The following is a 12087-nucleotide window of genomic DNA, read 5'->3' as shown; positions in this document are numbered from 1 at the left end:
TGATATAAATAAATGAATAAAAAAAATCAAATATTTTGATGTTTTGTATTTAATTAAAAAACAAACAACTTAATCTTTTAATTCAAAATAACTTCTTTTTATTTATTTCTATTTTTTATTTTTTTAATGAACGTAATTCATATGTTATAAAAATGATACTTTAGACATTATATTAAAAATGAAAACCAACAGTAGTAAAGATTTCAATTTCATATGCTTGCATGGGTTATTTAAAGAATTGATTAGAATTCTAATATCACTTCCAAAGGAAGTATCAGTACAAGAACAAGCGTTTTCATAGCTGACTAATATTTATTTTGAATTGATAAAAATTGATTGAAATTGTGAGTCTACCAAGAGAAAGATTTCCAAGCTCCAAATTTCCTGTATTCGTCACAAACTCTCGGCAATCAAATGGGGCTTATAAATAAGAAACAACACGAAATTTTTGTTTTCCGGATTAATAGGCTACAAATTCTGGAAATGAGTCCATTTCCGAGTAAACGTAAAGATGAACACTAATGTGCAAAGCGGTTTAATATACAGTCCTCGACCAAACCCAGCAACACAGAGAAATGGAAGCTAAAAAATTTACATGTTTGACAAGAAGAAATTCTCCAAATACGCTTCAGATGACAGACATGTTAGATGATCAACCTACAGCAGATGAGACTTCCCCATGCAAGATCATATTTAGTGTGGACCCTAAATTTGGGGTCGAACTTGCAGCAAACATTGCCAAAGGAGACTAAGATAAAGGTGTAGTATACATCACGGATGAGGGATTGGAACCAGGGGTCATTCCAAATCCAGGCATCAGTTGGGCGAGGATGCCTATTCGTCAAGCCCATATTCCTCCCCAAAGTACGTATCAACTAACCCGTTTGCCATGTTTCGAAGGTCTTCATTTTCATGAAATTGGAATCTTTCCATTGCATCAATCCCATCCTCTCTCTCCACAAGCTTTGGACCCTCACCATTTGGCATCCCCCTTAGGACCTGTGTGCCACCAAATATGAACACTTTTTTGAGTAAATCACAAAGATATATGCATCCTTTCAATATGGTATTCCTCACCCAACACAATGTTCAGTCATGATAACTCATTCAACGAAAAGGTGCTAAGATCAAGCAAAGTCATTTAAAAAAGGAAAAGATGGTATGGTCCATATCTGTCAATTCATGAAGGCACATCATATTTTAAGTTCCGAATTCAATAACAAAGATAGATCACAAATATCATAGGGAGGGGGAAAACAAACTATTCAATCATTCAGCAACAACCAATAAGACGAACCAGAAACAAAAGCAATCTTGTCTAATATGCAATGGACAATGAACAAAATACTAGGTATAACTAGCAGCAAATTGACAGGGTATATTATATTTGCTTACCAGCTCCATGAATTGAAGCCCAAGCTTTGCAGCCTCAGTATCAGCAGATCTGACCAAATCAATAAAACCCAGAAGGCAACCTCTACCAACAAGTGAAACCAAGTGTTCCAGGATCAGAGCTGGCTTTCCACCACCTTCTGATGAAACTACACAGAGGTTGCCCAATGCATATGCTACCTCTTTCCTTATATCAAATGGTGCAGTTGAAAGAAGGCGCAGTAACAATGGTACTGCTTCACTTGAATATATCAACTTCTTGTGTTCAATGGAACCAGCAGCTATATTGGATAGCACCCAAGCTGCTTCCTACATAAATGATAAGCTTCTACTGAGAATGGGTGACCATGATTAATCTCATGATAATAATGACAGACAATATACCTTCTTCAAGACCCGGTGCTCACTTCCCAAACATTTTACAAGTGCTGCTATAAAATTATCTGAAAATTCAATAGATGTCAGTATTTTTATGAAAAAATGTGTGCAACTAGGAAGGTAAAGAAGTAATTGCTAACCTGTCATTTCATGTCCAACCACAAGAATACAAGTTGCATGACTAGCACCAGCTCCAAGGTTTCCTAAACTTCTCAGCACCTAAAAGGAAAAACTATGTCAGAATAATCCAAAGAACCTACCAACAATTCCTCTACAAACATTACAAGCCCGTTTAAGAAACAACCATTATTCAATCTACAGCTATGTTTGTGTACAGCTGTGGAATTAAATATATCTTCCATCCTAGTAGACTACAACATACATGTTATTCAACAACTTGTAAGCTTGTACATCAGCAACTTAAAGGCTTGGTTTGACATGATTTGCAAGAAAAAATCTTTCAGCAGAGATTTCAATCATGGAACTTGACTATCCTTTTCTGCATGCTCTTATCAATTTCATAACAATGGGATTATAAAATAAGCTGTTATAGATACTCCTGATGATCTCATGATCATTACAATGAAATTTTTTTATCATCTTGTGTGCCTAGGCTGTGTTCCTCCTACTTGAGTCCATTAATCTCACAGCAAAGCCTAAATTTAAAAACTAAACCTTTCCATGTTCGCTTCCACATAATTCTTCCATTAATAGGCAATAAGTAGAGATCATATATAAAAGGACATGATAAAAAAATAACAAAGAAGAAAATGTTATTAACAGCAAATTTTTTAATTTTCTAAAAAAGCATTAACAAAATATTGAGGAATCACTTGATGAGTTTTGGACTTAAAATGATACAGAGACATGGTTGTTCAACAAAGTAAGGAAAGATTTTGCATGGATTGATCAAGCCCTTTTGAAAATTTTGAGCCATAATATTCTTGATCTTTTCCTTCAATGGCTTTAAAAGGCTTAAGAACAACATTTTGGAGAATGAGAGAGAAAAACTAAACAAAAAGGAACTACTTGCCTAATTAAAGAAGGAAACAGAATTATATGGGTGTACCCAACACCGGGTATTAGGAGGAAGACTGACAATGATGAAGACAGGCAAGCAATCCAAAAAGTCTAAAGCAATGCAGCAAAAACTAAAAAATGTAAACTCTCATTTTGTAAGCCTGTATGATTGTTTTTAAGATGATATAAAAACAAAGGTGAATTAGGACTTCCCTGTGGTGGATAAAGCTGGACACCAAGGTGCTCAATTTTGAAAATGCCTAGCAAGTTTTCATTCTTATCAAGAACAGCTAGTACTGTCAGTTGTGTACCAATTTAAGCACTTTATAGTAATTCAGATGAAAAAATTGTCAATACAAAAATTATGAGAATTTGGATAAGATGAACCACATTCCATTTGAATTTTGTTCTAAAAACCCAAAGCCACCCAATGGATCTAAGACTTGAGAATTCAATGGTGGAAATAGCCAAGGAAGAACCTAAAAATAGCAGGAGCATCAAAATATCCGATACAAAATAACTTGGGGTGAGAGCAACTTTTTTGCATGAAAACAAATACATATGAATGCAAGTGTGCAGTTCCAAATTATGTTACCACATATAAATTATCATTCTCAGTGTCTCCCAAGTAAATACCATTTCATTTGTTGTGCACAAGCATAAAAATCATTTTTACTTGATGCACAATCACCAAATATATAATGATGCTACTTCTCTCATTTCCATGCGAACTTTCACAAACATGAATAAGTTTAAGTATCTTTTTTAGTAATATCATTTCATCATTAATTTTTGCACAAAAGTGTCATTGAAAGAATATATGATGCATTCTTTTTCTAATTCTGTCAGACCATTCATCCCAAAATTATCCAACTTATTCAAAAGCATATATGTTTGAATAATTACTCTAGGTCTCCAATTCCATATTCTCTTTCTTCACTTTTACATCAAATTCATAATTATAGAAATGCCACCTCTAATTGTGCATATCATACACAAAAGTTTGTTTTATGATCATTAGTGTTGCCTTTTGTTAGCAGCCTCTAGTATTGCCACCCATTTACCAGATCTAGCTAATAACGCCAAAAGTAAGAATCTGACACTCGACAATGGAAGCAAGAAAACAAATCGGAGTGATCCTTAATTTCCATTAGGTTAAGAGAAAATTAGTTCCCAAATGAATAATTTGAGGTTCCAAGGTGAGAGACTACGATAAACGTTGCATTCATTTAAAATCTTCTAAGGCAGGAACCAGAAGGAAGAAAATGAGCAACATTGATAGCTAAATGAGAACAGAACAATGAATCCATGACTCAACAAACTCACAGCAAAATCATAGATTGTAAACATTATTTCTGGCTTTCAGGATCCAATGGATCATTTCCTAGAATCCTTCCACACCACATAAAAAAATATTGGGTGGAAATTTTTAACATCCAGATCAAATAAGGCCCTAAAAATATGATAGAGAATCTGGAAAGAGAGGATTATTTAACTTTCAAGGATAAGCATGTATGGTTTGAAGAATTGAAACGCTACCCCTCTATTGGAACTTATTCTGAAAGCATTATAGGGATTAATTTCACTACAGTTTCCACTAATTGAGATGGCATCATCAACAGCAAACAATTACCTATCGGTAGATAATTTATATCATACCTGCTATAATATATAGATAATAAAATATTTCCTAGATAGAGCCCCACATATTGCAGCTTTTAAACAAGAAAAAAATGTAAAGCCACAAATTTTTCTCCTCACCCTCTTCATTTAACAAAAAGAAGTCAAAATAACATTATTCAATAAAAAAGAAATTAAAACAGAGGGTCAAGCAAATTTAGTCACTTTTTTTGCATTACCGGAATGAGCAATTGCAAACTATTTGATGTCGCTAATCTTTCAACTAGTAGTTGAAGGAGATTACTCTTCACCAGTATGCTAGTGGCAGTGTCTGAAAGGGCTGAGAGATAAACTACCACCCATGCTACTTCAGTTGCCAACTCTTCATCCCTGAATTTGACCAATAATCTAATTATACTTTAGCTCTGTTGTTTCAACATAAAACTTTACATTAGTGGAATTTTTGCGAATAAAAACAAAAATTTCTGGGGCAAATTTGACCAATATAATAACTATCTTCTGTAAGTTACATGATAAAATTTCTCAAAGAGAAATGGACAGTGAAAACAACTTATTTCTCAAGAAAACTCCTCAATAATAATTTCCTGTCAAAACAATGGAGCTTTAACATCATAAATCGTGAAACATAATTTCAACATACCAATTACATAAAACACTAAGCCAAATATGGTAAGATCTAATGCTAGGTGGCTTTTTCTATATTGCTTCTTCTGCAGATTCCATAAAGAGGAATAATGGAACATCACCCTGAGTCCAATTTTGAAGAAGTTCAACACAAGGAAATGACAGACACAAGTAAAAATATATGCACAGTAAACATCAAATAAATTGGAGCACCAAAACATTTTCACGAAATAGTTCAGCTATAAGTAGAAAGCCAACAAGCAAGAAAGTCACCACAGAGAATGGAGACATGAAGCTGGAATACTCAATGGACTACTGTACCCCTTAGGCACTTTTTTTGTAAAATGTTATCTACCTATCAAAATACCACTTGCATTGAAAATCAAGCTGTGCACAGTAACAAGATATAAGATAGGTATGGACTAGAACTGGTGACAGAACACAAAACAAAGAATTCTGAATGATTTTTGGGGGGGAAAGGGAAAAAGAAAAGGCAACAATTGCGTATTAGTCCCTGCTTGGTGCCTTTACATCTCCTTTCCTAGTTATCCTAAATATAAAATCCTCTTCATCTGAAAGAAATTTTAAATAAGAACAATGTAAAATAAAATAGAATATTCCTTGGAACAAAATAAATTTAAAAGCTTCAGCTTTTAAAATAGAGAGACTGATTAAGGCTTTAGTGTGTGTTTGAGTGTGTGTGTCTGTTCTGGAAGATTTTATGGGGGGAAATAAAAAAGGAAAGGCAACAATTCTAAAAATAGTCCCACATGGTGCATATACAACTTTTTTCAGGTCATCCTAAATACTAAATCCTCTTCATTTAAAGAAGTTTTAGATAGAAATGATATCTTTTAATATAGAACATTTTCTGAAATGGAGATGAATTTGCAAAACATGGCATTTTAATATCGTTTTCCATTTTAAATCTAGAATTTTAATGGTGCTTTAGCTTTTGAAATAGAAATCTAATAGATAGATAGGCAAATAAAGCCCTTGCATATTTTTTCCATCCTGAACTTGGTCTTTGATGAGCAGCAGCATTGATGCTAGTGAGGAATCACAGGTAGCTAGGTGATTGAGGTGTGTATCAACAGTATCATATTAAGCTGGGGTCTTGGTAGTTGGTATTCAGTAGTATCACTATGTATGCCATCAAGTTAATTCAAGGACGTATCCCTGAAATGTCTCACAACAGAACTAATTCATCTACCATAAGTTCCAGAAGATGTTAATAAATTTTCTACAGTAAAATTTTTTCCTGCAAAGGCCCACAAGATTAAGAGTCTGTCACTGGTTTGGCTTCTTCTATGTAACAGGTAAAGAAAATACAAAACAGTTTTCACATCTGAACCATCTCTATTTCTTCCCAAGGGGCAAATTTCTGTTCATACCCTTCACATTGGCAAAACAATCTGGCTTTCTCAACAGAATTTTTCCTTTTACCCTGGACCAAAAAAAATAATAAAAATTGATAACAAGGAAAATTGATCCATATAGAGGAGGACTAACGTAGACAGTAGAACTACCAACTATATCTTGGATGTACAACCTAGCTAAGTCATTGTTTTGATGTGGCCTAAAATGGTATTTCAAACTTCAAGACAGCAGTTAAGAAACCTTACAGCATTAAATCTATAACTATTTTCAAGTAGCAAAAATGGCAATTACTTACCCTTTTCTCAAATGCCTAAGAATTGCATCTAGTACCCCATCAATTTGTATGAGTTCTGATGCAGCTTTAGGATCTGGTCCCTACATTCAGAAATATTGAAATTATATTGCAAATGAAATTTATAAGAAGAAAAAAATGAAGAAGATGAAGAAGGGGTGAAGCCCATTAGAAGAATGTTTGCAACCTAAAGCTATTAGGTTGTAACCCTCTGCATAGTTCTTTTAATTGAAAAGATAATTAGAGACTATCTTAAGCAAAAGGGTTCAAAACCTTGATTAGATTCGATAATGCCCAAGCAGCTGTTCTCACAGTTGAGCCCTTATTTGGCACCATCATTCTAGCAAGAGGTGGTAAGGCTCCTTGTGATAGTAGAATATTTCTCAGCTCCTCTCCTTCACCAGCAACATTTCCCAACGCCCATGCACACTGCTCAGCAACAGGAGGGGAACTCTTTTCTACACAATAAGTGCATTTAAAAATGCAAAACCAGAGTCAGAAAGATCCTAATGCTTAATAACCCTAAACCCTGTCCCTCTCCAAAATTAACTCCATTTTATACACTAACTTGCCATCCTAACTGTATAGTATAGATACATGGACCTGGAAAACATGTATAAAATTGGGAGAATGCTTCTAAAAGACAGTGGTTTCACTGTCTTCTTTTTATAATAAAGTATTGTTCATAACAAGGAAAATGGTCTACTGAAGTGTTCAAGAACAAGATCCTACACTAGGTTAGGACCAACGGTAAACCAGTACCAGTGGTAGGAAAAAAACTCAACCCCATGTTTGCTAAAATGGTTATTTATCGGTATGCACAGGTAGCAAAACCTGTTAAAACCTTAAGGATTTGTGCCTTATTGAAGAGTGGACTCAATGTATTGGCAATGGTCTCCCATCATTTCTTGGTTTCAATTATCAACTTTCAAGTGGTCTTTTTATTTTTTTTCTTTCAACAGCTGATTTTCAAATGGACTTTTATAATCACTCAAATTATCTTATAATGTTCTTAGACCTTTCAGCTCAAAAGGTTGATCAAAATTTTACTTGTAAGAAGAAAGAGAAAATCATTCATATCAAAAGGGAAATGCCGAAACCATTACAAACCTCCCAAATGAGCAATAAGCAGTGGTAATGCAGGCACCAAAGCTTTTGTTTCTTCTGGTTTTCCAGCTGCAATATTTGTAAGGCACCAAGCTGCCTCAAGCAACTGCAATATAACAATTGTAATTATAATTGTGATAATAATCAGAAAGTTTTCTTTTAGTTCTCCCATGCCAATTTTAAATGGTAAGACAAACAGTAATCCACACAGATGCATTCTCTTTTCAAGCAAACTCTAAATCATAGGAAGATAAAAAGTGTCATTCTTAATGCAGAGAAGACTAGTTGATAGAGGATGGGCACCTAAAAGAACTAAGATCTGCAACTTCCTCCACTTCCTTTCTCCTTTTATTGTGGAAAAACACTTGATGCCTACTTAGAAAACATTTGCATGCATATGACAAAATTTCAGACCAAGAAATGAATGACACAACAAATATACAAAAATATGAGAAATTCTTAGAACCTGCTCATCTGGAGAACCAAATGAAAGACACTGCACAAGAACAGAAACTGCTCCAGCTTTAAGAGCAGCTTCAATTGGAGGGAATTCGGATCTTGATAATAGACGCCTTAAATCACGAAGGGCACTCACCCTCTTCTGCATTGCACCTTTTCCCCTAAAATTCACAAATTGAAGATGGTAAGTCAATTGCAATAGAAATTTGAGGAGAGAGCACCTACAATGTAACTACTCATCAGGGAATGTAAATGATGTCCCGCCCCAACCCCGCCACACCAACAAGGGCACAATATAGCTAGATCATGCTTTGTAAAAGACGGAACATAAATAAATAAAAATAAAATAATAAGATAATGAAACATTTTAATAATAATAATAAGAAGAAGAAGAAGAAAGCAAGAAAGAGAAAAAGAATATACTTATCAAAAAAAGAAAAAGAATATTTCCTTCTCCAAGAAAGAAAAGAGATAGAAAGAAGAAGAAGCTAAAGCATTAAAAATTCGGAAGTCAAGAAATGTTGCTTGTTTTTGCTGCCTTCACAAAAAGGAAAATCTATTTCCCAGTGATCTTAATTCATAAATATCCTTGAGGCCCACCTCAAATGGCAAGGGGTTGGCATGAGGAACTAGGAGTTTCTGGGTTCAAAGAACAATAACAACAACAATAATAAATGGTAGAAGTGATAGCAGCAGTAGTGGTGAGAGTAGTATTAATAATAATAATAATAATAATCTTGATCCCAAGCTAATAGATGATCACCACAAATGTTCCAAAACAACCCATTCAATAAGCATTTTACATCCTCAGAATTGACCAGAAAAGAAAAATAATGCCTGGCTTTCCAGAATCACTTCTTAAACATGCATAAATGTCGCTGTAAAATCCATTCACTTTTAAGTTGACTTCCCTAGTACTTTGTATTTATTTCTACAAAGACACTCTTTAGGGGTTCCCATTACTCTCCAAATTTCTCCTCCATTACATTTTCTGTATCTTCACACATCAATTACCACTTCCCAGACTGGCAACTATTGTTCATTTTCTCAGAAGGCACCAAACTACTGCTCTGAGCAAACAACTAATTATTAAGAAGAATAAAAACACACACAAAGATTGATATCTGCTAATATATTAGACCGTTGCAGAAACTATAGTTTGTATATGTCCATTAAGAACCTTGAATTTATGTAACAAATTGGCCAGCAACCCATTAGTTATGGGACTTCTAGAAGAGCTAGTGAAAGAGGTCTTGTTCTTGGAGTAGAGATACATGACCATCTCATAAGTCCTAAATGATTTGCTTCCTATTTTATTCAATCATATCTCATTTTCTTTCTAATCCATTGCAAAATATTGGCTAATAAACTAATAATATATGACCAAACTCCTGTAAAATGGTGAAATGCAGCTCTCCCTATTTGTCCGGCAATGCTAAGAAGTCACATACTGATAAATGACCGTTGACTTTAACTCTTCCACAGCTGAAGAAGTCTGTGTCTCTAATATTGACTGCTCTTCATCAATCATCATATCACCATCAACTGGAACATCACTGTCGCCGCTAATCCCCACCCTGCAAAGGCGCTTCGTGCGCACCAAAGCTTCTCTTCTTTCCTTTCCCACTGTAATAGCTTGTTGCCTCCTTCGATTTGCCGCCACATTCCCAACTGGAAACCAACCAAAGAATTAGAAATTATGCAATGGAACAACGAAAAATACTCCTTTATGAAATTAGATACCAAGGGAAATCTTTTATGAATATAAACCAACCCTCATCTTTTGAATTGCATAAAATCCCGTTTGGATTCTGGAAAAATGTAGGGAAAGTAGAAAAAAATAAATTTTTGAATCGTATATTTTTTATTTCCCGAGACCCTGGAAAACAACCCTCCATTAAACTTAGCCTAATACCACTAGCTTCCGTGCTAGAGTCAGGGTTTCCAGTTCTAGGTTACCAAAACGAATATAAAAGAAATGCAATTCAGAATTTCCTCTTGTTTTCTTTCTTTTTTTCTCGACAGCCAAGAGTTCAACGACTAAAAAATAACAAATGAACTGATATGCACACAACTCGCAAATGGATAACATATATCTGAAACCAAAATTCTTTATATTTAACACACGGAGAGGGAAGGGACAAAGAAACGATCATGAGAATGAAAGTGAAGATGCCTGAAGACTTGATAGGGTCTCTTCTATGCGAAGCCAATCCATCATCAGCCATTATTGACAACTAAATCGAAGAAGCAGATGAACGAAGTGGGGTTTTACAGTAGAGATTCCGGCAAAAAACCTCAAGCGCCAAAATCCTCCGCCTTTTTTCTCCTCTTTCGGTTTTTTTATTTTTTCTTTTTTGTTTTTCTTCCTTTTCTTTTTCTATTTTTATATTTATCACGTGCCACGCCTCACATGTTGTGCGCGTATATATCTATTATTTTAATTTATAATTAAAAAAAATCATCATTTTTTAAAACTTATAATTTCAATTAAATACGTCTAATGGACAAATCTTGTCCTACATTATATATCCGTCATTTAGCATTGGAAACTACACACAATGAACATAAATGTAACATTGGAAAAACAACATAATTAAGTATGTTTGAAAGCATTTTATTCAAAAAAATAAATTAATTAAAGTGTTTTATTAAAATTAAATTTTAAATAATCACTTATGATATATTTTAAAAAAAATATTACAAGTAATTATTTAAAATATTTTTAAAATTTTGTCAAATACCTAATTATTTTTCAGAAACACTTTTTATATTAAAAATATTTTTTATAATTACTGTTACATGAATTCAAAGCGAACTTATAAAAAATTTAAATCTAATAAAGCTGATGAAAATCGATTTAATTTAATTTAGATGGGCTTATTGTATCTAAAAAAATTTGAATTATCACCCAATAATAATTAAATAGTTTAGTAGGTAATGGTATAAATAAGTTTATTCAACGGTGGACAAATATAAATTACAAGAAATACAAGTGAAAAATTAAAAATCAAAAATAAATTTCATGGTTATTGAAAGTTAAATTCGTTTAGTCGTTTCAATCAAATTTTGTCGAATGCGTTTGGGTAGGAACAATTCCAATTCGCTCATCTCTACTCATGCTGTTACTTGACCATCACAATGTTTTGACTCTTGAGCATTCACGCTATACTGCAAATACAAAGACATATGCAGATAGAGCTAATATGAATGCAGGTGTAGCCTGTAGGTGTTCCACATATAAAAACAAACTTCCAATTTCATAAGGTAGTTAGCCGACCAAGAAAAAGGAGTTTGCTAATCCTTCTTTACACGTCTAAAGCAATATCTAAAGACAACTTTTATGAGTAACCGACATATTGTTATCTTCTGGATAAGGATTCTTACCCATAAGTTTATAATAGAGAATGAAAAGCAAGATGACAGAAAAAAAAAATTAAGTACTTTTAAAAATTAAATTAAATTTATGAATTTAAATATGAAAATTAGTTTTTTCAATTTACTTTTTTATGAAAGTGTTATACAATATAAAAATTTACAAAACGTTTTTCATATTTATAATTTTGACTGGTGACATCATATAGAAAACAATTTAAAATCGACATGTATTCTAAAAATAATAATATATTTTTATAATAAAATTTTTTAAAATTATTTTTTGTCTAAGTTAGCAAGGAAATTTTGATTAATGGTAAAGTACTTTATGCACTTAAGTGATTTTGTAATTTGTAGTCTTCATTTTATGTCAAACAATGGTATAACCTTAGTAGATTTGCGAGTGATGAAATTGATTT

General features: G+C 33.3%; 1 protein-coding gene across 1 annotated transcript; it reads right to left on the bottom strand.

The window, feature by feature from the left end:
• Window positions 1-428: 428 nt before the first annotated feature.
• Window positions 429-10655, bottom strand: LOC100261958 (importin subunit alpha-9). The gene is made up of 11 exons (XM_002279688.4): window positions 10470-10655; window positions 9745-9964; window positions 8301-8454; window positions 7838-7940; window positions 7001-7185; window positions 6731-6810; window positions 4650-4800; window positions 1911-1989; window positions 1777-1835; window positions 1396-1701; window positions 429-999 (listed from the first exon to the last, which is right to left on the bottom strand). The coding sequence occupies exons 1-11, from the start codon at window positions 10519-10521 to the stop codon at window positions 835-837; spliced, it is 1554 nt and encodes a 517-aa protein (XP_002279724.1). The 5' UTR covers window positions 10522-10655; the 3' UTR covers window positions 429-834.
• Window positions 10656-12087: the final 1432 nt, after the last annotated feature.

The sequence above is a fragment of the Vitis vinifera genome, chromosome 8 (genome assembly GCF_030704535.1).
Source record: "Vitis vinifera cultivar Pinot Noir 40024 chromosome 8, ASM3070453v1".
Taxonomy (NCBI): Eukaryota; Viridiplantae; Streptophyta; class Magnoliopsida; order Vitales; family Vitaceae; genus Vitis; species Vitis vinifera.
This window is presented reverse-complemented; position numbering and strand designations above follow the sequence as displayed.

Bases quoted from the DNA above. Each gene is read 5' to 3' on its own strand.
- LOC100261958 (XM_002279688.4), bottom strand. From the start codon at position 10,521: ATGGCTGATGATGGATTGGCTTCGCATAGAAGAGACCCTATCAAGTCT. The intron at 8,455-9,744 runs GTATGTGACTTC...TGTGAATTTTAG, and splicing joins AAGTCAACGGTCATTTATCA to GGGAAAAGGTGCAATGCAGA. The intron at 1,000-1,395 runs GTAAGCAAATAT...GGTGGCACACAG, and splicing joins GGCTTCAATTCATGGAGCTG to GTCCTAAGGGGGATGCCAAA.